Raw genomic sequence first — 27,340 nt, 5'->3', positions numbered from 1 at the left:
TATATATATATATATATATATATATATGTATATATAATACACGCACTTTTCGTTGGAGTCAAAGTCAGGTCTGTCTCATCTACGTATGCAATAGCGTGACAATTTTCCGTTGCAGCCGAAGGTTCGGTCTTCTATATGTACGAATTAAATAATGTAATCAATATTTCTATTGGATCCATGGACCAGAATCGGCCCCATATCCCTACTCACTGTCTCTCTCTCCGTCTCTCGCTCTCGCTCTCGCTCGCGCTCTCTCTCTCTCTCTGCCACTCTCTCTGTCTTTTGAGAATTTTAAAAAGAAATAGGTCGTTTCAAACTGGGTATAAATAACATTCGCGGTGTAGTAAAGCATAACAGTTCATTAATGTAAATCACAACGCTGAGATTACATTGTTTTATTACTTTAATATATATTACAGGAATTTTACTACATAATACACAATCAATATAACAGGTATATTACAGTCATTAGAATGTTTATGTATAAAAAAGTACCCGAAAATATCGAAATATTGGAAGACATTATTGTTTACAACTATTTATATCTTTTTGTAAAGGAAGGTGATAGTGACTTAGATTGGAATATCTAATAAGTTTCAAAAACCTGTATGACCAGTTTCTTAATTAAAGCATTAGCACAGTCTTCATTCCATTGTCGGCATAGCAGTTGAGGGTGCGATATCACTGACATCTTCAGATCGCCATAATTGCGTCACCGTTTTTGTTTGCGTGTGGAAGTTTATGCCCTAAAAATAGATCACATGGTAAAAAATATATTTTAGTACTTATTATACAGGGTGTACTACTTAACATGAGCACCTTTCTTATCTCACTTGATTTTGACTATACAGGGTGTAACAAAAATGTTAAAGGACCCGAAAATGATAGACTCGTGAAGTGATTTGAAACAACTTTTTCCTTAGTAAAAATGTTATCCGAGGCTTTGTTAACTAGATATTAACGAAAAACTTCGACCAATCGGAGTGCGAGTCTGCCGGCAGAGCTTCCGCGGTAGCGTTGGCTGCACACTGCGATTGGTAGCCAACGCTATCCCAAGAAATCGACCGGCAGATTCGTGGTCTGATTGGTCGAGGTTTTTCGTTAATATCTCGTTAACAAAGCCTCGGATAACATTTTTACTAAGGAAATAGTTGTTTCAAATCATTCCAGGAATAAGCCGTTTGTCGGCCTACAGATGTATATTGTGCAGCTGATCAGGTGTAATCCCGTCTTGCTTGCAGTCACGTCACCGGCCGCACCGTCTCACGGTGAATGAATCACCCAGTGAGTACAGTCTAATCGGGCCGATGGAGTTTTCAAGCTCTGTAACCGTTAGCCACTGTGCCATTAAAAGTTTAATTTTGTTTATTTCTTTCAAGTGTTTCTGAGCTTCATAACCGTTAACCGCCGTACCGTAAAGAATTTATTTTTGTTTGTTTATTTTTTCTAAGAGCTTCCGAGCTCCTGAACCATTAACCACCGTACAGTTTAGCCTATATTTAATATTTGTAAGAGCCTCGAGCTCCATTTTACGTCCAACTGATAATATAGAATAAACAATGTGTATGTCCAACCACGACCGTTGCACGTTCATTTGAACGATCCCTGGCGCGCCGACTGAGACGACAACTATTCCCCTTATACCAGCGACGTTCGTCTCACCGTAAACATAACACGAGGAAAAAAATTCGACTGACAACGAATAAGGACCTGTTGAATAGATCACTTATTGCATTAGATCCGCTCATAGCTGATGTCAAAGGAAGCTACGAGCTAATACTTTTCTCGGATGAAGCACAACGCGAAGAGGGAGGAGACCAAGTATTTCTGAAGAAGATGCTGGTTCGTATGTGAATAAGGGAAGCTCTGATGATGAGGATAGGGTCAACAGTAATTAGTCAATGTAAGTTATAATTTTTCTAAACATAAATTCCGTGACATGTCGAAAACTATTAATCGTATCGACTTGATTTTTATCTCATTCAATTTAGAATGAAAAAATGTATGGAAAGTGGTATTGCGATCGATAAAACAAATCGTAAAACTTTTTCCTCCCAATCCGGAGATGTAGGACCACCATGCGGCGGTGGAATCCTACTCGTGACTAGACTCACGCTACTTGAAGCAACATGTCTCGTGTTGTTTGTGACACGATTTCCACATCTGGCGTCTGGTCGATGGTCTCAGTTGCCCCAACGTTTTTTCCCTCTACTTAGCACGGAGGCAATTTAGAGGAATTCATAGGAAGAGACGAAATGATACTAGGCAACCGCAGCTTGAAGGTGGAGACTATAAAAATCCGGACAAAAAAGGCTGTAAATTGCGCTCGGGTAACGCCCTGACATGGGATTAACGGAACACTTCATGGAAGAAGACTCAAAGTGCTACAGGGCAAAGCTTGGTGCCTAGGAGGTTAGTACTGAAACAAGTCTCACCCCCGATAGAACTCGTCCAGAGGCGTGCAATTCAACATAAACATAAAAAGAGCCCAATGCTTATCGATATACACAAACTTTTAACTGTTACACTTACATATTTTCCATAAAAATGATTGTCTCCCAAGAAGGATCCTTTGTTTCCCGTGAAACTGAACATTGGTAATGGCACTGGAATAGGAACATTTACGCCAACTTGACCAACTTCGATTCTATTTATGAATGCTCTCGCCGTTGCACCGTTTGTCGTGAATACAGCAGTTCCGTTTCCATACGGACTTTGATTAATAATGTTGATAGCCTCGTCTAAAGTGTTGGTGAAAATACAGGAAAGTACTGGTCCGAAAATTTCCTCTTTGTAGCACTCCATGGACGTCTAGAACACAAAATTGAGATTACATTCTGAAAATTTATTTAAAAAAAAAGAGAAATTGGAATACTGGAAACATTAATAAATATGTAAAAATAGACATTGTGTATTTACAAAGTGTTGCGTTTGAATATTCAAGGTTACTGTCACCCTTCTAATGTAATTATAGCTTACGCAGAATTTATTCACTTGTTTTTACAAGGCAATGGAGGTGAGAATTTGTAGAATTAGAATTGAATCGTAGTGAACACTATGCACATATATGCACAGCACATTGGTCCACTTTGATCCAAATACAGATTAACTATTAATGATTTTTGTAAAAGTATTTTTAAAAAAGTAATGCGTAAAATGGTGTTCGGGCACTTATTTTCCATCAACTTAATATTGTAATTATTACTATTTTGTAACCACTATTTGTTGAATTTTACTCATCTGTGGTACACATTATTTCTGAGTTAAACCAATTAGTAAAACGATTTTACATAATGTACCAAATAATATACGTGATAATTCAATTAAGTACCATAATTTTAGAAAACTATGGCTGTTGAAGTTTTAATAATCCTCATTTTGTTTCGTTCATGTATATGTTAGTGAATAATGTTTTGTGTATGATGAATTGAGAAAAAACATGCATATCTACTGGGAATGTCGTTTAAAGGGTATAGTCGGTGTTACGCTGCAATTTCACCAGCGTCACGCGACCGCATCAAATTTGAATTTCGAGCCTAATATCAAGGGAGCTGGACCGCCCTCTGCCTCGGAGAACCCCGCTCACCGCACACCGTCGGCACACAAGTGCTCCTAGAGGAATCCCAAGAAATGTCAAAGATTCGAATAGCGACTAACCGCGTCTCTTTTCGCGCCGAATATTCTGTGCACAATTACAGGGACGTAACGAACGTTCGGCGACACCCGACTCTGAAACCATTTTCCCCACCCTAACCAGAAAATGCCGTAGGGCATTGGTAATCGAACCACCCGATTATTGGGAAAAAGGCCTCCCGCCCTACGATAAGACAACCCCGTAGACCCACGGTGGAGGAGTCCACGTCGCGAGGCAGCCCGATCTATTGCGGGGTCGGCGAACATCCGCACCAACGAATAGGACCGCAAGGGCAGTAATCCAGCACCTCCCTCCGAACAAGACCCTCAAGGAGATGGCAGCGGGAGACACCCTAAATAGGAGCTCACTAGCGCGTCCAGGGAGTTAGAAATATTGGCGTAGAAATCGTCAGGGCACTTCACAGAAGTACGTATGATTTTCAAACGGTCAAGGTGGACCAACCCCTAAAGCTCCTATATAACATCTTTTGGCATGTAATATTGTTTTTGATCTAATTGATTAAATAAACCATTTTTAATTAATGACACAGTCTACTGTTTTATAGAAAAATCCGTTAAATATTTTCCATTTATTCAATATTTATAGTGGTAATGTAGGGTCTTACGTTATGTGTTATGTGAGAAACGCGTTATACATGCAACAGTTATACAGGGTGGGGCAATAACTATGTCCACTTTGAATATTGCCGTTATTTGTAATAATATGAAAAAATGTAATATACAAAACTTACTCGGTATGGCGGGCATATTGGGACACAAAGATTTTCTGCATGGGTGAAGGCATAGAGGAGATTTCAAGGTCATCTCATCCAAATTGCAATCTTCGTATCGCTGCATCACGTGCATGTCTTATCGTTTCTGAACTTATTCTAGCACATGCTGCAATTATCCGTTGTTTCATACTTTCTGGTGTAGTGGGTACTTCTTGATAAACAGCATTTTTCAATCCTCCCCAGAGAAAAAAATCTAATGGGGTTAAATCTGAAGAATGAGATGGCCAAGAAACTAATCCTCCACGTCCTATCCATTTATTTGGGTAAAGTTCGTTCAGTGCATCTTTTACTCTCCTAGCATAATGTGCTGGACACCCGTCGTGCTGTAATCACATCATTTGACGAACGTTTAGTGGTACACTTTCTAATAAAGTCCCCTATGAAATAATACAGCGTGTGCTAGAATAAGTTCAGAAATGATAAGACGTGCACGTGATGCAGCGATACGAAGATTGCAACCTTGCATTGACGCAAACGGTCACCACTTAGAGCATCTCCTGTAATGTAAGAAAGTTTATTGTACTACCACATTTGACCTTGCATGACCTTCAATGATAGCTCGCTGAAGTCGTCTCAACACCGGCTATCACATCGCGATGAAAAAAACATAGAGATGACCTTGAAATCTCATCTATGCCTTCACCCACGCAGAAACTGTTTGTGTCACAATATGCCCTCCTCTATACCGTGTAAGTTTTGTATATAACATTTTTTCATATTATTACAAAGAACGGCAATATTCAAAGTGGATATAGTTATTGTCTCACCCTGTATAACGATTCTGTACAGTATTATCCCTAATAGCATTTATGGTTGGCCAACGGTGGCCAACAGTTTGGAGTTAGTTGGGATATAGCCAGTGTTTTTGCCTACAAATTCCCAAAATAAAGCCTACGACGAAAAAATTATGACAATTTGCCAACGAATATCCAATGTTGGGCATACAATTATTATAGTTGGTTAATTAACAAGAAATTTACAACGATAATACAACAGTGGCTCACCCAAAGTTTGCCAACATTTAAATATCGTCTTAAAGATGTCTGAAACCTTGCTACAACCAAAAACTTGTTATTATGTTTCAAATTGATTTTTTTGTTTTCTTATTTACGAATATACTTACAATTTGTTACTGTCGCGCAACACGTTTGACATTTGACATTTTGTTAAAATAGAGTCAGGCGACAGAAGTTTGGAAATAACTTATAATAATTATTTGTAATAATTAGCTACATGTATGTTGGATCAGGACCTCCATATCCAACAAGAAGGAGCAAATAACATTAGTGGAAAAAAGAAGGGTTCCGTGGAGCAGAGTGTAGAGCTTCGGTTTTCAGCGCCAGGGGTCGTGGGTTCGAATCCCGCTTGGGCCCCTCTCATTTTTCCAACGCTCCTACATTTGGGTTTTCGTCCGGGATGGTGGCATCTACGAACACACGAGGCGATGACGAAGAGAGGGGCACGTATCTCAGAAGTCGAAAAGTGGGAGAATGTTACCCGAAGAGACGAAGAGAGAGGGGCACGTCTCCCAAAAGTTCAAATGTGGGAGAGTGTTACTCGAAAAAGACGAGGGAAGAAAACGTACGCAGAAGACATTCGACGGCGAATGTCAGTGCAGGATGGCCGAGTGTGGGATCGGGACCTCCACCCAACGCTCTTACATGTATAAATTGTACATAATAAATTGTAAAGGTAACTTTGCTGTAAAACACATGTTTGTTTACCTGTTTAATATACATATACAATGTATACATATATACAATTATTATAACAAGTAATTATTATTCAATATCATTTCCAGTGTTATACTCCTTCAAATATTTGTAAAGGATTTTATGGAAGTGTAGTATAGCCAACTGTCTTCTATTGTTGGGTTATTCTAGATACTCAACAATTGGCCCTACAGAAAGAAATCTCCAGTTGGCCCTTCGTAGTATAGTGATGTGGGCCCTACGTCGGGTATGATTGTTGACCCAGTTACAAAACAGGGTGACAATTCTAACTGTTGGCCAACCAATAGTGCATCAAAGGCCCATCAAACTGCCAACAGTAATTGCTACTAGGGACATTTGTATGTTACAATTGACTGTCTGAGAAGTACAGTTCGGACCACATCCAACCTACACGGCGAGCAACGTGTTAAGCATTTAACACGTTCACGCCGGCGCTGCAATTTGTGTTTCTCGTCGTGGGGCGGCGCTCGTATTCATGTTTTACTTCATCTGGCGGCGCTACTTACTAACTATCGCTTATTCGAACACTGTACTTATTTTATTAAGATAAGACACGCAAAACAAAAGTACATTGTTATTAGTTATTATTTACGTCAGTAATAAGTTTCCTATTGTTTTACCTTTATTGTCCTGAACGTATTAAAATGTAGAGACGTAATTACTAATAAATTATTAGTAGCTAAAGAAATGCCACGGGTGCAAACAATGAGAAACGACAAACATTTTTTAGAAACATATTTAGGCTCAGCAAGACAAGTCCGTAGACGCTGTAGAGAATGCTACCGAAAATTGTCTCAAGAAATAGGTGCCTCTGTGGCCGCGAGGAAAAGCAAACGTGTTACGACATTTTGCGGTCTCTGCGAAAATCGGCCTCCTTTATGTCTCCTGTGTTTTCAGGAAATTCATAAAAATAAAAATCTCTTTAATGTAACGAATTAAATAAATTTGTTAAATACAGAAATCAATTTTTCAATTGGAATGAATAGATGGAATGATTCAGTCCATTTACAAACTTTTTCCTCTTTTCCTTAACAAAGGAAAACATAAATGTTATTGCTTCATTTGTACCACTCATGATACACACCGCCCGATGGGATAGTTGTATATGATCCACCGGTGATACATGAGGGCGGGAACGTGTTAAAGCATTGGTATTTAAATGTATAACTATATATAAATAAAAATTCACCTGCACATTCGTCAGCACTGTGGGGCCAATGAAATTTCCCTTCTCGAAACCCTTGACAAGAAGTTCTCTACCATCCAGAATCAACGTAGCCCCCTCTTTTACCCCCAACTCCACTAGCCTGAGTATCCTCTCCTTCGCTTGTGGCGATATAACTGGTCCTAGGTCGGTGCCAGGTATGTGCCCAGCATTGACTTTCAACGCTTTCGCTGCCTCCACCAGTTCTGGCACCCAATCCCGCGATTTACCGACAAATATGGCAACCGAAAGAGCCATGCATCTCTGGCCAGCTGCACCGAACGCGGCTCCCACGATCTGAGAAACCGTTTTGTTTTTGTTCGCATCTGGTAGAACGACGCAATGGTTCTTTGCCCCCATGTTGCACTGTACGCGTTTACCGTGAGCGCTGCTCCGCTTATAAATGTACTTCCCCTGAAAAAAAAATGAAATCGGTGAGAAAGTCAAACTTTTAAATAATTACCCTACAAATCTCTTAAATAACTCTAAATCACTGTGCTTCTTCTATTGTATTCACCTACGTTCTCCAGCATCCGCAGTCAATCTTAAAGATGAAGAGGAAGACAAATGTTTGGAATTTAATGTGCGTTATTACTTTATTAACAAAGAGATTCTTGACCACTGGTACATCTAACAAATAACTCAAGAACTTTATCTTGCAATTAACATATTTTCTCAGAATAGACAATTTCCCAGGGATACCTGAACGAAATGTGAAAACCTAAAAATAATAGATTGATTCGTTCGACTCAATTACAATCATGGCAAACGAAGTATGTTTCTCGATGAGTATGAATGAATTTTCATCAACAGAACGTACCGCTTGATCGGAGCCGACAAAAGATACTGCTTTGATGTCAGGATGCTCGCAGATAAAATCAACGGCAGCGTGTTGTCCGTGGATCACATTCAACAGTCCTGGAGGAGCACCAGCCTTGGTGAATAGATCAGCGAGGATCATCGAAGCGCCCGGAACCCGCTCCGACGGTTTCAAAATTACTGCGTTCCCACACGCGATCGATACAGGAAACGACCAAAGTGGTATCATCGCGGGGAAATTAAATGGACAGATGGAGGCAGTTACACCGATAGGAACCCTGTAGGACACTATGTCCATGTCTGTGGCGATGTTTGAGGTACTCTCGCCCATCAGGAGAGTAGGAATTGCGGTACAAGCATCGACTACCTCTGAAACATAAATAAAAAGTGAACACGGTTTGGCAGTATAGACTGCCCGACAGATTAGGATCGCTGATTGTGTTTATCAAATTTAACAGAACATAATGCAGGGTGTTAATGAAAATGTGGGTGGCAAGATCACGACGCACTGTTCTGCTCACAACCACGGGTACTTGCACTAAGCTGCCTTCTCAATAACCTCGAAGCACTACCGAATGTGGGGATTAGTATTTAAATCATATACAGGGTGCTCGACCACTAGTAGAAAAAAAAATAAGGGGTGACTCTTAGAGGCAAAACCAAACGAAAATCAAGAGTGACGAAATTGCGACAAATGCTTAGTTTGTTAGTTACAAGCGTTTACAAGTATCCCTGAATGATGGCAATCCGTACGGCACGGACTATCACTGGAGCAGGCCTGACAGGGGCGTACAGTCACTCTAAAGACACCACGACGTGCATGAAAAGTGGGTAGAATAACTATTTACTTATCCGGTAGAAGATACCGATCACTTGTGTCCGCGATATGTATTTCATTCGAATCCACTTGTATCGCATTAACCCTGATTACTCGATAAAATTCGCAAGTCATGCAAATATCTTCTTACAAATATTATCGAATAGCAAGGAATAATAAACTTTCTGGTTGTGACGTACAGCAATTTGCCTGTCCACGAGTATACATGCAGATGCACATACACCACAGAAGTCCGCTGATAATGCCACACACATTGCACGATTGCTCCTCCGCGAAAAATGTTCACACACTGCGCGAATAATTAGACCCGCACGCGGTTCCTCCATTGCGGTTACCACGGTACAGGGTGTCAAAAAATTACATGTTGTGGCTACCATATCCGAATTCTACACCTTCGATTTGGTGGAGATAAAGGTAAGAACGTTGCCACAAAATTGACCTTAACCTTGCATTTAACGGTCAAATTTTTGTATCGTTACTTTATATTCTACTCATCGTGATGATAAAAAGTCTGAAAGGAACCATTGGTTGGATCTCAACCGTTCTCTTGAAAAATGATGTGAAGTTTCATTCATTTTCAAAGAGCTTTTAATTGAAATATATTGAATCTCGTAGTCAGATAGAACTCAGATATCATGCTCTTGGCGAAACAGCCGGGATTTTTCATCTTTAACCCTTTCGTTACTACGGCCGACTATAGTCGCTCTCCATAAAATGCCACTGTTATTTAATTCCAAAGTATAATTAAAAGTGAGTTTGTTAAGAAGTTATAAATACCCTGTTTTGAGGACAATTTTTTTCTTCAAAAAACGCCGTCAAAGCAAAACTCGGGTTGCAGTGTACACACATACAATTAAATGCAAAAACCTCGAAGCAATTTACTAAAAAGAAAAGAAGGTCCTCGAATAGTGTAGTTCAATACAAATGGCGAGGTAACATATTACCCCCGATTAAGAGGTTAATTAAATTTTGTAATGCATTGAAAATTTGTTGACGTTTCATTAAGATATAATTAGTTTCCTAAAATGCTGATTAAATTAAGATTTCATTAAACACTTTTAAAACTATTACAGCTTATTACGAGAGATATTATGCTTTCCCAAAAATACTTACGCAGTCCTCTAAGAACATCGCCTTCGGCGTCCACCATGGTCTTTCCATTTTCCTTAACTAAATTATCTGCGATGTCTTTCTACAAAAAAAAAACGTATCACGCATACATAAGAAACGTAACAGTTAATAACCCTAAGTGGGCTTAGTCTTAATATTAAAAAATAATTAACAGTGGAAGGAACTGTTTAACAATATCGATCGTAATAAAAACTTCCTATGAGGGCTAATTGATTTTGTACACAATATTTCATTTTACATGAAACTTGCAACACCAAAGAAAACTAAAGTGAAGTAAATATTCCGTTTAACGTGCACTGTCGATGACACATTATAAATGATTACAATAGGACTAGTAGTTCTGGTCAATGATTTAAGAGCGTAGAGGTGTTCGAGAATAAAGGGTAGCAGGAGCACCTTCCCTAGTTGAAGCGAAACAAATAGTTTATTGTCAATCACAGATACACAGAACCAATAAATATAAGTCACACAAACTATAACGGTTAAACCGTAACTTAAACGGTGGACCCTAACTATATTGTCACTAAACATATTGCCACGCGAGGCACTTCACCTTCATACGTACTTTCGCGAACACAAATTCGCTCTCCCACCACGTTACGTACGCCGGCGCACCAACACGATCCAGCTCCGAGGCTACGGCGACTGAACTTAGCATAGAGGGGGCTCTGAACTCATTGCCATTTTATTCCCCTACAGCCCCGACCATGGCAATATAGTTAGAGTCCACTATATAGAAATCCAGAGAACCAGTAGCTTATTCGCTGTTTAATTGGGAGTACCCTTGCTTATTACTCAGCAGTTCGCTACGAAGCCTGTTGGCAATAAGAGAATACAAAAAGTCGCGCAAAATAAGTCACGGGTAATTACCAATTGTTATTGCACAAAAAAGGGGCTTCTGGTCACATACGTAGCTCGCACAGTAACGGTCTTATTGGTGTGTATGAAATGGCCAGTGATCAGACAAAGTCATGGCACTCACAAAACAAGGATGCCGCTATAATTGCTCGAGCTGGCCTAAGGGTGTCATAACCGTGATTACCCGCGACGTAACGCTTAGCGGCTCACGACAATTGCCGAGTTAGGTGCGACAATCACCGAATACGCGGCGAATTGTGCGGTACGCGCTCGCCGAGTCGGCAAGTACAGATTGGTCGCGCGTAACGCCATGCTGCTCTTCAACCAATCCTGAACAAAGGACTATTGAAAGTTGAAAAAAGACGATTTCTTTAGTCAATGATTTTGGATGTCTTATCCTTTGTGAACATTTAGAAAAAATATGGAGAAATTCGAATAATTACGGAAGGTATAATGCTCAATGTATTCGAGTTGGCAGTCGAATAACGGCCTGATGCCAGTGATTCAAGACAAGAATAACGGTATGTTTCATTCGTACGCAATTGCCCTTTAAGTGTGTGAAAACTAACCCCAAAGTCAGATAAGCACTCCTACTTTTTCGCGTATAACTCTTACAGTACAAGAGATAGAAAAAAATGTTTTAAACAAATGATTAATGGTATAATAAGTGCTATAAAGTTACGTTAACAAAATTTCGAGAAAGTTTATTTCTTAAAAAGTAAATTTGGAACACTCTTCTTAAAATTTTGTTAACATAAGTTTGTAGCGCTTCTTGTGCCATTAAACTTTTGTTGGAAACATTTTTTCTATCTCCTGTTCTTTAAAAGTTATACGCAAATAAAGTGGGAATGCCTACCTGAATTTGGGGTTAGTTTTCCTGTTCTTAAAAGGCGATTGGGCACAAATGAAACGTATCGTTATACTTGTCTTGCATCCCTCTATAAACCCACAAAGTTTTATTCCAATCCGCGAGTCAACGTTCGCGGTGTTCCCTTGTGAATGGGATATCAAGTAAGAATGACAAAAGATATCAAAATAGAACAGTAAATTTAGGAATGTAGTAGATACTTGTATATGATACGTTCGACTTGTTACTAGTCTCAGAATATATCAGTTGTCGCTCGTTGTTTGTTAAAAAGTTATTAAGACAATAATATTTTTTTTCTTGAAGTGTCCCTACTTAATTTTGAAGCATTATACTGATCGAAGTTGGTTAGAGACAGTTCAAGAATATTTTTGTTCATAACTTTTTAATAAAAAACGAGCGGTGGCTAAAACCTTTCGGAACATACTCAGGAAAGTGTCTGACAACATATATTAAGGTCAAGATCGTTAGTGCTGCCACCCCTAAACGTAACTTTCACACCCACCAGTACCGTTACACGTATTATACAGGGTGTCATGAAATTGATGGTGTAACCGGATAGGGGGTGATTCAACGTGAAAGAATAAGTCGAAAATATTTAACAAAATATTTTTAATTAAGACTTGGTTTTCGAGAAAAGCGTCTTTGAAGATTAATCTGAAACACGTGTAATCGGCATGGTAATAAGTAGAGGCGGCCTGCAAAGAACAGATGCGCCTGCCAAATCCTATTCAATTGCACGCGGATCTGGCAGATATTTAAAGTCGCCTTTCTTGAAAACAAAGTCTCAAAACAAAAAATTTTATTCTCTATTTGCATCTAATTTTTTTACGTTGAATCACCCCCTTATCCGGTTGTACCACTAGTTATATGACGTCCTGTACATGTTCACATTGGGATTTTCTTTAATTCTAGACGTCTGGAGAAACACTTGAACCATTACAGCGTCGCGTTCACAGATTTCTACATACTAGTAGTCTGTTAGGAACGTGTTCTCCCAGGAGAGGGGGATTTCAGTATACCCCTCCGAGGCCTTAGTTTGGCTCATGCGCACCACCTTTCACAAAGCCCTGTAAAAGTGGGGCTCGGTCTATATACTAGATGCTAACTTCCTTACATAGGGTGTAACAAATGTAGGAGCGTTGGAAAAATGAGAGGGCCCAAGCGGGATTCGAACTCACGACCCCCCGCGCCGAAGGCAGAGACTCTACCAACTACTCCACGGAACCCTCCTATTTTCCCAAGATGTTATTTGCTCCTTTGTTGGGTATGGAGTTCCCGATCCCACACAAAAATGTTGCTCGTCCCTGAAATAGGACACTCGTGAGGCGATTTGGAACAACGCTCTGATTGGTCGGAGTTTTTCGTTAATATCTCGTTAACAAAGCCGCAGATAACATTTTTGTTAAGGAAAAACTTGTTTCAAATAACTTCACGAATCTCCCATTTCAGGGTCCTCCAACATTTTTGTTACACCCTGTATGTTCAGTAAATAGACAGTAATGACAGACATAGAGTTAATCACGTTCAGAAGCATAAATGCCTGACGAAGTATCAAATTGAGTTTTTTCCTAAACAAAGATTTCATTGTACTTTCATTTTGTGATCTTATGTCTAATTGTCTCCTTTTTAGTTAGTCAATTAATTATGTCCAACAGTGTATAAACGCAATACATAAATATGCATTATCTCTATTATATGCATAATAATAGTAAGTCAGTATAACATTTCTTCATAGAACAACATACAAGTCGTTAATGATCGTACCGAATGCTTACGAATAAGTGCTTGATACTTAAGCATCAAAGTCTGCCTCGTGAGTACACTAGTGTTTTTCCACCCTTCGTATGCATTCTTCGCGCTTTGGACAGCGTTTTCCATTTCCCCTGGCGTGCATTTTGGAGTACGACACAGTACCTCATTTGTTGCTGGATTGTGGACGTCAGTATATTCCGTGGCGGCCGAATCTGAAACAACAGGTTCACGTGATTCCGACAACTTCTCGATTTGTTCCCTTTTATGAAAATATTCTATGGCGCGCTGAAGACTAACTTCATGTAACACCACTAACTCTTAAATGCTTATTGCTAATAAATGAAGCCTCACGATCACTCTTCTTGCTCTTGATTTTCGACTCATTTTATCACGCAGAATCGCCCACTAAATTTTCTTACACCTGTTATTTAACACCCAGTGTAATTCGTCTGATTCATATCGCATTTTAAATATCCCTCGTTAAGGCGATTGTCGGCATTAAATTCGCTTTAAAATATGACTCCTTTTTAATTCAGTTTCAATGAAAACTCCACTACTTCCTAAGTAGCGCTCTCCTTTATGGAGTAAATCCTCAGGGACCGCTCGGTCCTCTGAAGGGGAAACCGAGATTGTGCCGGATTGTTACCGGCTAAAAACCACACGAGGGCCCACCTCAACGCGTCACAGGGGGGCGTCGAATGCTCTCTGCGAGGACAACATCACGGTGACCCCATGCGTCACAGCTGCCAGGCAGCTTCTTTTTCGAAGGAATAAGTTGCCTAAGACTCGCCTCTCCTCCCGGAACTCCTACGCTGTCGGCGGTGTAGGAGGAGCACGTCCCGATAACGCCCCACCTCTTGGCCGCTTATTGCGAGCGGAACGAGCCTCTACTCGCCTCCCCCCGCGGCCCTGGTGGCTGCCTGAGAACTTTGGTGTGGCTCAGGCCCCTTCCTACATTCGGTTGGCAGCCGCCTTGCCCGGAGGGCAACACCCCGTTGCGTTGCTGAGGACGTAGGCGTGCGGGGATTATACCCACGATCGATCCCCTCGTCCCCACCACCTAGGGCGGGCGACATGGGTTCCCTGCCGATCCCGTTCCGCCGCCTACTACCTACTTTTTTATATGTATTGTTTAAACAAATGGATTATTCTGGAATCCAATTATATAGCTGAATTCCTTATAAAAAAACGCACATTATTTCAATTTATACGGTTTCTCTATCTCTAATAGTTTCCGAGATATTCCACAGAATACAGTTCACACCCCTAACTTTGAGGGTTATTTTCATTCCTTTAACGTAGATAAGAATAGCTAAAACAAATACGTGTTAAATATTTTTATGAGAACTATAATTTCACACAGTTACATCAATATCGGCAATTGTCAATTCGGTATGTTCCCTTGTGAGTCAAAACCTGATATAGTGTGACAATTTAAACGCGGTGAGATTAGCAAATGGCAGAACTTTCAAGACTAAGTCGAAGTTACTAAATAGAAAATATTATTGTATTAGACAAGCCGTGATCAAGGAAAATGGAGCGGATTGTTTAACAAAACCCCTAAGTGGAATAAGCCTGTTAAAAAGTGTAAAGAAAGTTTGGCTAATTGGGAATGAATAAACCAAAGGGGATGTATGTGAGTAATAATTTTGTCAAAATAATTCTGAAACTTACATATGATTTTTGGGCCTCCAAGGTGGCCTAACCCCTTAAGTGTATAGTTGAACTGAAGACCGTAACAGGATTAAAATAAAAATGAAATCAGTATCTACAGTAGTTTCTAAGAAAACAGCTTGCAACTTTTTATTTGGCCCACCCTCTATCTCATTAATCAAATCAAACACCAGTGCGTTTAATGAAACATTGTAAAAATACGATGCAAATTTATAAACATTTTATTTTGTAATTACAACAGAACAATATTACTAAAAATACTATTGGGAAATTGATTTGTTAACTGACATTCGTTTTTTATTGTATTTCCAATTTCTTTGAAAGATATCAATTTTATACAGTGAACATTTTAATACAACAAATTCTGTCCACATGAAATTCGCGAAGAACAGTAACTATACATTGAATTATGCGAGTTTTAATAGAATGACATAATTACCTACGAAATGGCCATCAATGTACATCTTAACGTTGGGTACACTACAGCTGTAACTCCTTAGGGCAAGTCGCGCCTAAAAAATCACCAAATTGGGATTAAATAAATTTGAACATGACAATAAAACAAAATTAATGTATCTTACATTAATTCTATAAAATTATTAGAAACATATTCTATGCTAAACCCAAAATCTCCATGTGTATACAGGAGGTTGTTAATAAAAATGTGGGACACTTTCACAGGGTGGATTCTACATGCAGAACTAAAACGTAAATCAAGAATGGTAAAACTGCATTCGAGGCAAAATTGCATTCGAGGTAAAATATGTCTGACACGACGGGTTATTCTAAAGGATTTTCCAATAAGAACTATATCATTTAACAATAAAATAAAATAAAAACTATTTTAGATACAACCAAACCTTTTATATTATTTTGAAGCACAGTTTATTACATTATGTTTTGAATAACACATCACTTAAGTGTCAACCTTGACTTCGTGCACACGAGCGAATTCGATGAACCCAATTTTCGATGACTAATTTTTTAGCACAACGAGGAATCGATCAATTTGCATTTCGACGACTTGGTGTTTTCGCATCGCGAAGAGTAAAATCCCTTTCAAATTTTTCAACGATTCGACGAATAGCAAGCATAGAAGGGCGATTATGTGAACCATAGTTTTCACGAAGTGCACGTTGAGTATTCACAAAAGAACGTCTAGATTCATAACATTTTTAGATAATAATCAAACGTTCTTGAAGCGTGTATTTAGCCATGATAAATTGTCAGAGTATACTAAAGACAAATGACAACTAGTGTCAGTTATAAAATTTTAAACGTGGTTGCCATGTCATTTAAAAATCATATAATTCTTATTGGAAAACCCTTTACTTGACATAATCGCTCTTCAATTGTTCCACGTGTTGGTGTAATTCATTTAATTGTATTTCATTCTAAATTTAGCTAGGCAATCAATACCTACCCGAAAGTATCGATACTCGTCTGATACCTACAAAAATTTTGATACCTTTTGATACCTACTCGAAATATCAATACTTTCAAGCCGGCGAGCGTCGAGCTCTAAGCGTTGAAAGACATAGAGTCAACAAGAATATATGCTACTTTAAAGTCTTACTTCTGAGAGAAATTCCGAGAAATTACATCCGAGAACGCCGAAGGCGGGTCAAAATGATCCAGTATATACATATGTAGATTTTAATATTCTTTTGTCATTATTTTTATAAAATAGGTTTTTAAAAAATACATAGTAATAGGGAAGATACAAAAATAAAAATAGGTTTTGTTTATATTAGAGTGATAAGAACCGAATCCAAGTACGCTGAAAAGACCCTACAAATCTGATGAACAGAAGTTACAGAATTTTTCAAAGAACCAGAATACTTTATTTTTATCTTTTCACTACTTAATATTATAAAAAACATATTTTGGAACAAAAAATAAATAATACCTCAATTATTAACTAAATTTCTAGGGAAGTATTACACAATCTGTAACTTACACACAATACATAATCGCTAAAACTCGAATACACCGGAAACCGTATATTTCTAGAATTATTTACGATTTGTTGGGTTCGTTCACCACTGTGCGCTTTGCAGTATGTACGATGTAAGTGTATACACGCTATTGTTTCTCTAACCATTGAAAATGCGAAATAATGTTTCATATGAGGATTGTTTGATTTTATGGAGCAAACTTAATAGAAGATTTGAATTTTTTTTAATTGCTATTTACAGAATTTTAATAACAATGCCATTTTTTTTAAATGGTACTACACATGTTTATGATTATCGTATCATTAAGAGTTTCACCACGAATTCAACGACATATTTAAAAGTTCTGTTTGAACAATAATCTTTCGGATAAGTGTAGAAATATTACAGGCAAATGTCAAGTTTGATTAGCTTCTTTTACCCACAATGTCTGATCCGCGATACAAGAAACAATGAAATTGTTACTTTGGCGGTAAACTGTTGACTGGTAGAATGTGAAAAGGAAAGGAGAGGGAGAGGGAGTGTTTCGTCCTGGGCCTGCTAGTGGACTCGTCAGTAAGGCTACCTAGCAGACCCTGCCTTAGACGCGGGGATATACGATGGTCGGTTAAGGACGTATATATACGAACGAGGAAGGCTTCAGGTAGTTGCGGGAAAGGTGTCAACTCGGTAGACCTCTGATGGCGAATGTAGGAGGTAGTGCCGCCACATTACCAATATGCATATAGTTATACGAGAAATTATCGTTAAATTTGTCTTGAAATGCTTAAAAACACGACCATAATAAAAGTACGCTGTACCATTTTACAAAACTATATTATTCTTAACATTATCTCTGTAAACAACAATTAAAAAAAATTTTAATCTTTTATTAAGTTTGCTCCACAAAAATATAATGAGCAGTTGTAAATATGTTATAAAAACTACATAAAATGAGGCAAGGATTTATGAAAAAACGGAGATTGTTTCTATCGAATGATAAGTCTGGAAGTCAACATGTACATATTAAGACATATATTTTCTACGGTACATATTTCACTTCATTTATTACAATAAAGAACACACAAACATAAATTAGCAATGTTCCATAACTAATAAAAACTTCAAACTAAAACCCACGTGCTGTATGTACACTCGCGAAACTCGGCTTCCGCTACGGGACAAAGTTGACGCAGGAGAAGGGCCTCCTACCATGCTACTACTTATTGGTATTTGGAATTACTGAAATTTATGCCAAATTAACATTCGATTTAACATTAATTTCAGTACCTGGAATAAATTGACCAAGTGGTAGGAGACTTTTATTCTACGCCACTTTTTCCCCTAGTGAAACCGAGTTTGCTCGTGGATGTACCATATATTTGTATACGCAGAGGTAAAGTAACCGAATTAAAACATAGAAAGTATTGTTTTTTTGTTATTTATAAGTCAAGTACCGTCTATATCAAGGGATGGAAGTATGTGTTGTAACCATACCGATTCTATAAAAAAATATTTGTTAATGAATGTGCGCGCGGCGAGCGAACGACGGCAATCCCCACCACCATGAGGATCTGCGGCACTCGCAATCCGCGCCGCCAAGGTAGGAATTCGGAACCAGAGATGCTAGACTTAGTATAGACATACAGTAGACATTCGTTTCCCGCGCCACCGTTATTTGCACGAAAGCCACGCCCCTTGCTCACACGTATTTCTCACACACGCGCGCGTACCCTACTCTATCGCCCAGCACGCCCAGGCCGGAACACATAGGGTGTCGCGTTTAACTCGCATATCTCATCACGGAAAGCGCAGTATATATAATACTATTTTAATAATGTTTTTATTGGTGCAATGAATATTGGTGGAACAAATATTGGTGGCAATTTGATTGTTTCTTGTCTCGCGGATCACACGTACTGGGTAACAGATGCTAACCAAGCTAGACATTTGCCACTACAATATATCACAAATTATTACCTTTCTCACATAATACCTTAATACTTTATTACGCAGAATATTTGGAAGAATCGATTTATGTAATAAAAGCATTTTATTCCATAATATTTCAATATCATTAATAAAAGTAACATAATTAACTTTGAAAACTTAGAAGATACTCCACGTACAAAAAACTTGTTACTGCTAAGTAATAGCCCTCTTCATACTGAACAACTTCTGTGTATAAACTTTTCTGATATCTCTAAAAATAACGGAGGTAATTAATGTAACCGTAACGTACGCATATCCAGCCCACCCTATATATAGCTGCGTCGCACGACTGAACGGCCGAGTGGTGGGGAAAGCGCTCGGGTAACTGGTGCTGCTTCCTGCACGGTTCCTGGTACGGCTCGAGCCGGGCTGAGCTCTAGAGGAGGAAGCTCGGCTCGGCTGGAACCGTATCGATACCGGTTGACATCTCGTTCCACCCTAAGAAACGCTGGCGACGGGCCTCGGCGAGGCGAGATGTTATGAAAAGATAAGCCGGCGGCGACCGACGCTTGGGATACAAACACACAGAACGAATCACCCATGAATAAAGTTTAAACTTTTATTCCTTTCAGTGTACTTTCTTAAAAATGTTATGAATAAATGTAGGAGATTCTCCTGATGAAAATAAGTCCAACCCCGACATAAATCGGATTATATTTAATAACAATACAATTCGTATCGCAACATAACGCATGAGTAAGCATTTAAACTTTTACTCCTTTCAGCGTATTTTCTTAAAAATGTTATGTAACTATTTATTATACAGTACCTCACAACCATAGTACAGACTTGTTGATTGTTTCGTAAATAAATTTATACAGTTCACTTACATCGCATTGCGTTTCAATACACTTAAACATCATTAACCCGACCTTTGAGATACGCGGAAGAGTTCGGCAACTAAGTTGGAGTAGCCGCGTAAGGTACATAAACAATTACTTTTACTTCAACGAAAAGGAAAAAATGTGATCAATTATTCCACCTGTTCCTGTTCCCTTACTGTTGCGAATCGAACTACATAAGTAATACTGAAAATAGTCCGATTTATGTCGGGTTTGGACTTATTTTCATCAGGAGAATCTCCAACATTTATTCATAACATGTTTAAGAAAATACACTGAAAGGAGTAAAAATTTAAATTTTTATTCATGAGTGATTCATTCCGTGTGTTACACTAACCCGAAGGCCCGAGGGTCGGTTGCCGGCGGCCAGGTAACATCTCTACGCGCCGAGGCTTCGCGTGCCAGATCCTCGTGTCTCCTCTGTCACCTCATAAAACTGTCATTTCGGCCCGCTTGACCAGCCGAGCCGAGCCGGTGGATCGAAAGCTTCCGATACAGCTCGAGCTGCTCGGGTCGACTACCCATCACTAGCTACAGCCCCGACTAGTGCGGGAAACGAATGTTTACTGCATACAGGGTGAGGCACTTAAAACCGGCCACCTGAATAACTTGGCTGCTATTGGTGATAGGAAAAAATGCATCAGGTCAAAATTATTTGGTATCGAGGGGCTGATCATCCGATGTTACTAGTTTTTTGATAGGTGGAGGCGTCAAGGAGATATGAAGGTCATCTCTGTTTTCTTAAATGGAACGGTATGTTTTGTTACTTACATTCTGATAGACTATTTCAAGACGAATACAATGACCTATTGGAAAGGTCATTCGTGGTCTGGGTTAAGTCAATTGTGATGGAAAATAATTCACAAACTCGTTGGTTTGGGGGAGTTAAATTTAGCATTCCCGTTCGAAACTAATGCACCACTATCTAACAGGAATGCGTGCACATTGATCCCCATTGTGCGCCGATCGAAGGAGACGATACGAGCGAGAGATTTGTAAAAATTGTGGTTTGTAAAAATTGAACAATGAACATCTAACTTAATCTTCAGTATCTCTTAAGCTGACCTCATCGGACGGTGTAAACAGAAAGATAAACAGAAGATGAACGAAAGATGTTTGGTATTTCTTTAGAAACGTTAGAAACTAAGTTCTTTTTCCGAAGTTGCATAATCAGAATCAATACTTTACTTCGCAATGTCTTCAATTTATTTACATGAAAAAATTTATTTACTTGAATATTTTACAAATAAAATAACTGGAAGTAAATTACCATCAAATAAACAAGTTTTAAATGTTCTTTTTTTCAATCTTCGAGTAGTAAAATTAAACTTACGCGGAAGTGCAAGATTGACTATAAATAAGTGTTAATTTTCTGAAAAAAGCACGAATTCCAACACTGCATCTCAAAATTAGAAGCTTTGTACGAAGAATGGAGGCGGTTACAGAAAAATGCTGGAAGAATAACAGCAACTCATAAAGCAAAAGAAATAGCTTTCCAGTCCAAATTTAATGATCTTTCTGAAATACAAACAATTAAAAACAATTTTCCATTTAACCTTATTCCGTGTTACTACATATAGTATACAACACACTTTCAATACAATTTACAGAAATTTTACCGAAATTTTTAAAGTTTTTTAATTTTCTAAGAATAATCCTTTCGGCTCGAAAATAAATAATACACATTTTTTTGGGGTGCACATTTTCCTGTTACCCTGTCGAGCTCAAATTTTGCACGGATTAATTTTTTATTAATTGGACTATTCTGCGGGGTGCCTCGAAAAAAATTCAAAGGTCGAAAATAATAGCCACCCTAGTACACACGTTGCTGACGGATATTAACCGACAATTCCGCTCCGGCCTCTACAAGGGTGGTCGGCCAGGGCCAAGCAGCGTCAACTTACACGTGTCGGTAAATTTTTTTCCCTGCTCCTCGGGATAGACAATGTACACTGTACTTTCCAACTCGAAGCAAGGGATACGTTGATGGTCCTCTTCATTTCGGACATTTTTAAGCCGATGCACGTGATGTCTGTTTTCTATCTCGAAGGAGTAGGTACCCTGGCAATAAATTAACGGGCTACGGCGCCTTGGAGAAACTGCGCGACGGTCCTTTCCTTCCACTTCTGCAAAGCACGTGTTATCCTAGAACCGTTGGTTTCTTTCTACCTAAATCTTGTCATGGTGGGAGTGAACTCACAATGTAACGATGGGAAACTACTTGGGGGTAGAGGAAAAATTCTGTCAGTCGGTTAGCAATCGGGCGACAGAGATGTTCAGTTCACGGGAGTATTACGCAATGTTATGGTGGTACGTACACAATAACGGATATGCGGGTGTTGCTGTGCAAGTGTTTGGTTACGTAAAACATCTGAAAAATTGAAAACAATCGGCCCTTTCCGGGGCCACGAATTTTCCTAACGTAGTAACAACACGTTGGATTAAAAATACATTAAGTGATTGTGTCGGGTGATCAGTGTTAGTGGTCGTGCAGTGAAGTGAGTACGTATTCTGTGGAATAACCAGGACTCACTTGACGTTACAACCCTTAACTTCGGCTGGTGAGGTATACCTGCGATCACCTGCAAACTGGGCGATACCCTGCCATAAACCGTTTCGACCGTCGATGACCAGCATCGGTTCAGTGACCTAGGGACACAGGTTTGCAAACTTCAGGTGAATTTCCGAAAGGGTGAGTTCTAATCAATTTATTGCTGATTATTATTTTCTTAATTTAACGCAAGCTATGGCTTATTTCCGGCGATAATTCTGCAAGTTTCTGTACCTAACTTTTTCTTCGGGCTTTTTGAAGAAACTTATTCATTATCAGTAACATTGTTGACTGTTATTAAACTACGAATGTTTATAACAATACCGAATTACGATCACTTCTCGTTCATTCTCTGTTACATTACCTTTTCGTTCACACGTTATTTGCAAAGGAAATTTACAAATTCGTAACAAGGAATTTACAAACAAGTAAATGTGCATTCGTCTTTTTACGTTACACATAATTTGCCTACATTTACGTTTCATTCATTAATCTCTTTAAATAACAAACGGCAGATGATAAAAAGTATGATTGTATTTGTTACGTCTTTTTTATTTGCTATTATACGCAGTTTCCTGCGATGCATGCTGACCTACTTGTTTGGAGCTTCGTAGTACAAGTGTAGCGCGTAGCCACCGCTAGCGCGGGAACTCGGCTGGCAAACTCGCGCTCTGATTGGTCGCGGTTTCTCGTTTATATCTCGGTAACGAAGCCTCAGATTACATTGTTGCGAAGGAAAAAGTTGTTCCAATTCACCCCCCGAGTGCCCCATCTCCGGGTCGGAGAACATTTTTCGGACACCCTGTATACGTAAGGTAAACCAACCAGTGAATGACCGAATTGTTGAATTTCTGGACGTTTAAGATTAATATTTGAATGTATTTATTTATAACAACAAAACAGCTGTTGAAATTGCAATTGCATTTATTTTTCTTGAAATTTTTTTTAAAATAATTACATATCCATAACGTAATTTTTTTTAAATTATTCATAAAGTGCAAAACGTGTAAAACCCCAGTAAATGACTACTACATTTCTGAAATATTTTTAATAAGAATTGTACTTACTAATGTTTGCTTAGTACGCTAAACTAAAAATATGGGATATTAGAAGTGCAACAACCCTTCATTTATAAACATTTAATAATTTTTACATTTATAATTTACATTTCTTGCCTAATGGTCATTCACTGGTATGCAGTCAATTACTGGTTGGTTTACCCTACCTCATACTGGGATTGCTCGCCGCGAGGCAGATATACATTTCGCAAAGCACACCTCACAAGGCAACCGCGCAAGCCAGCCTCACAGTGTCTGTACGTAACTTGACGTTGCACAGCTTCTGTAGACTTTTTCTGTCATTTATGTTTTTTTTTATAACATATTTTATAGTCGATGGATTTGTCACGATTCGTTCTAATGAAAAATCTTTTTAAAAATGCTATAGTTATATTTAAAAAAAGGTAACTTCCACACCCCCGAAAAAAGTGCAGACGAAAAACTTGGACTCACGACTGTTTAGCTCTTGTTCAACACAATTTTTGTAAAGTCTAAGTATGTCCTGAAATTTTGTGAAATACCCTATATACAGGGTGAGGCATTTAAAACCGGGCACCTGAATAACTTGGCTGCTATTGGTGATAGGAAAAAATGCATCAGGCCAAAATTATTTGGTATCGAGGGGCTGATCATCCGATGTTACTAGTTTTTTTATAGGTGGAGGCGTCAAGGAGATATGAAGGTCATCTATGTTTTTCTAAATGGAACGGTATATTTTTTTACTTATATTCTGATAAAGTATTTCAAGACGAATACAATGACCTACTGGAAAGGTCATTCGTAGCCTGGGTTAAGCCAATTGTGCTAGAAACTAATTTACTTTGAGGAAATGATCAAGCACCGTTGATTTATTTATCTAACAGTAATACACGACTAATACAAGTGTTCAAAATGGTGACCTTGAACATTGATGCATGCTCTGAAGCGTTGCTTGACGGATAATACGGCATGTTCAATTTCAGTTGTGTTAATCGCGGCACAAACTCTTCTTATACGCTCTTTCATATCTTTTAGTGCCGCACCCTGTATAGTTAATAAAAATGTAGGACTCTTTCATAGGGTGGATTCTACATAAAAGAATAAAAAAAACATGAAGAATGACGAAATTGCATCGAGGCTTCGTTTCAGAGTTATTAATTGTTGGAAATGAGGGAAAAGTACGCGTGAAATACGTCTGGCGCGATGGATTATACTACTTACAACAAATGATTCCCTGCTTATACACACTACCGATCGATGCCCTGCTTAAAAGTCTGAATGAAATTAAATACATAAAGTAAATGTCATTGCTCAAACATTTTACCTACAATTGATCAAAATTTGGTTAAAATTGTTAAAATAATTTTCTAAAATATTGAGTAAAGTAACGAATGAACATATCTCTACTAATGCAAAAGATGAAAAAGAAATATTATATCTATAAATACATTTTTTTAAATAATCATAGAACATATTCAAATTACTTCGCTGAATATAAAAAATCAAGCCGTATTAACTTCAGATTTATTGATACAAATTTGTTAAATAATGTCCTTAATATTTATACGAAGTGTTTTATAAAATTCGTATGTTAATTGTGAAAAAATAATTTTATAATAATGTTCATTAAAACATTATCAAAACCCTGAGACTATCTCAACCTAGTGTTATTTTGTTCGCTGAAGGACATTTAAATTATTCTTACTTGTTTCAGATAAATTTTGAAAAATATATCACACCATAATATAATCCTTGTGACCGTAAATTGTGTAATATTTTCGTGTCGGTATTTGAGTGAAAAATATCAGTATCATGCAAAAACAGTTACGCAACATGCCCAAATTATATTCAAATCCATGTTTCATGAATGTATTTGAAGTTGGTAAATGAACCTTTTCCATATGTCTGGTAATAAATATAAAATATTTTAATTACATTCCGATATAATCTATCATATGTATACAAATATATAAAGTTACAGAAGATAAGGAATTAAGTATAACTTAATTCGGTATAAAATATAATAAATTGAAATTTGGATATTTGTATCTTTATTTCCATGTAACATTGTTATAAATAAACATACATGTTTTAAAGAATTTCTGTAAATGACAGAAGTCATAACTTAATTTGAGATACAAACTTTAAGACGAATTAGTAAAATATTTGTTTATTATTAAACAAATTCTGTCCTACCAATACTTTGTAAACATTACATAATAATTATATAAATGTCTATGTAATTTTCAGCTATCTTAACGAAATTTGATAGATTATTCGGTAAAGTGTGAATTGTTATGCATTAATGGCAAGCCGTATTAAAACATGTGAAACTTGACGAATTAAAAATTTTAAAGATGAATCATGAATTATATTTAGAGTTTTTAATTTGTGGCCCTTAATAGATGAACTAAGTTTCTTCCTGTTCACACAAAATGAAATATATTTCATTATTATTATGGAATAAAATTCAATATATACAAAATTAAATTCTGTTTTCTGCACACAACAAAATTTCATTTTGTATATACTGAATTTTATATAACTTTTTAAATGTGTACAAAGTTGAACATTTGAAGTTGTATTAGACATCCATATGATATAGGTTAATTAAAATCCACACATTTGGGAAGTAATATAAAAAAGGATAATTTCACGGATACAAATACAAAACCTGTATTACCTACGTATTCTGGTTCAAACAGTAAAAAATACGAAGATAATAAAGACGAAATTGTGAATACTTATAAGCAGAAGTTTATACTATATTGACTAGAAGAAAGAATATCGTGTTTAGAAGTTGAAACTACATTTTAAAATTGTCTGCCACATGATTCCCTTTAAGCAAATTTAAACAACCGACAATTTAGTATTATAGTCCTAAAGTGCCTACATGTTTCTAACATACACTACCGCTTATATTATTTCTCCACCCATATTAGATTCGGTTTACTAAAAAAATGTGCGAAATTAAAAAAAAACTAGTTCCCTTCACAATACATGGCATAAAGTAAGCAATATCTATGATTTCTTATTGGAAATTCCTCAAATGACATGTAAAATGTAAACCTCGAGAGTAAACGTTTTTTCGATGACAGGGCAAATATTTATGAGTGACAAAGTAATTGCAATCAATTTACGAATCACCAGTACACAACTGAAGACGTAAAGCACAGATAAGCAGAGTTTAATTAACATCTGTTAAAATTCTATACAGATTTCTGTATAACAAGTCCCTCGTTAAAGCAAGGTATTAAGTTCGACCAATGTACACTCGATGCATCACTTGTCAATTCTACCGAGAGTACGATGAAACTCGGACGGGAATGTTTACTGCAAATCTTTAACGTACCTCGCACTTGGTAATTCTCGCGAGGAATGCCATGATTTCAAAACACGTTCGTGGCTGTCTGTAGTGGAACTGACCGATGCAATGAAAAAATGGCCTTGTGTAAAGCTGAATATACAAATCAACGTTTTCAATTTGAGTAATAGCACCTGTTTACAACGTCTTACGTGATCGATGTTTTCGGGACTGTTTTTATGTGAATTCTCACTCGAAGACCTCTGAAACAGCCCTGAAAGTGGCCGAATGTTTACACTGTTAGCGATTCAAAGTTTGCTGCACTGAGAATTTGATAAAATGATCAACATTTAATTGCGCGTCATAATTTCAGTTT

At 37.8% G+C, this 27,340-nt stretch overlaps 1 protein-coding gene across 1 annotated transcript; it reads right to left on the bottom strand.

The window, feature by feature from the left end:
• Nucleotides 1–644: 644 nt before the first annotated feature.
• LOC107192125 (probable methylmalonate-semialdehyde dehydrogenase [acylating], mitochondrial) lies at nucleotides 645–27,106 on the bottom strand. The gene is made up of 8 exons (XM_015581321.1): nucleotides 27,013–27,106; nucleotides 15,744–15,816; nucleotides 13,643–13,842; nucleotides 10,135–10,213; nucleotides 8,185–8,552; nucleotides 7,350–7,778; nucleotides 2,533–2,811; nucleotides 645–746 (listed from the first exon to the last, which is right to left on the bottom strand). Exons 1-8 carry the CDS (start codon nucleotides 27,043–27,045, stop codon nucleotides 645–647), a joined length of 1,563 nt encoding a protein of 520 aa, XP_015436807.1. The 5' UTR covers nucleotides 27,046–27,106.
• Between the last annotated feature and the right edge of the window lie 234 nt (nucleotides 27,107–27,340).

This window comes from Dufourea novaeangliae, unplaced genomic scaffold (assembly GCF_001272555.1).
Source record: "Dufourea novaeangliae isolate 0120121106 unplaced genomic scaffold, ASM127255v1 scaffold286, whole genome shotgun sequence".
Taxonomy (NCBI): domain Eukaryota; kingdom Metazoa; phylum Arthropoda; class Insecta; order Hymenoptera; family Halictidae; genus Dufourea; species Dufourea novaeangliae.
The sequence above is the reverse complement of the archived record's forward strand: the minus strand, read 5'-3'. Positions and strand labels throughout refer to the sequence as shown.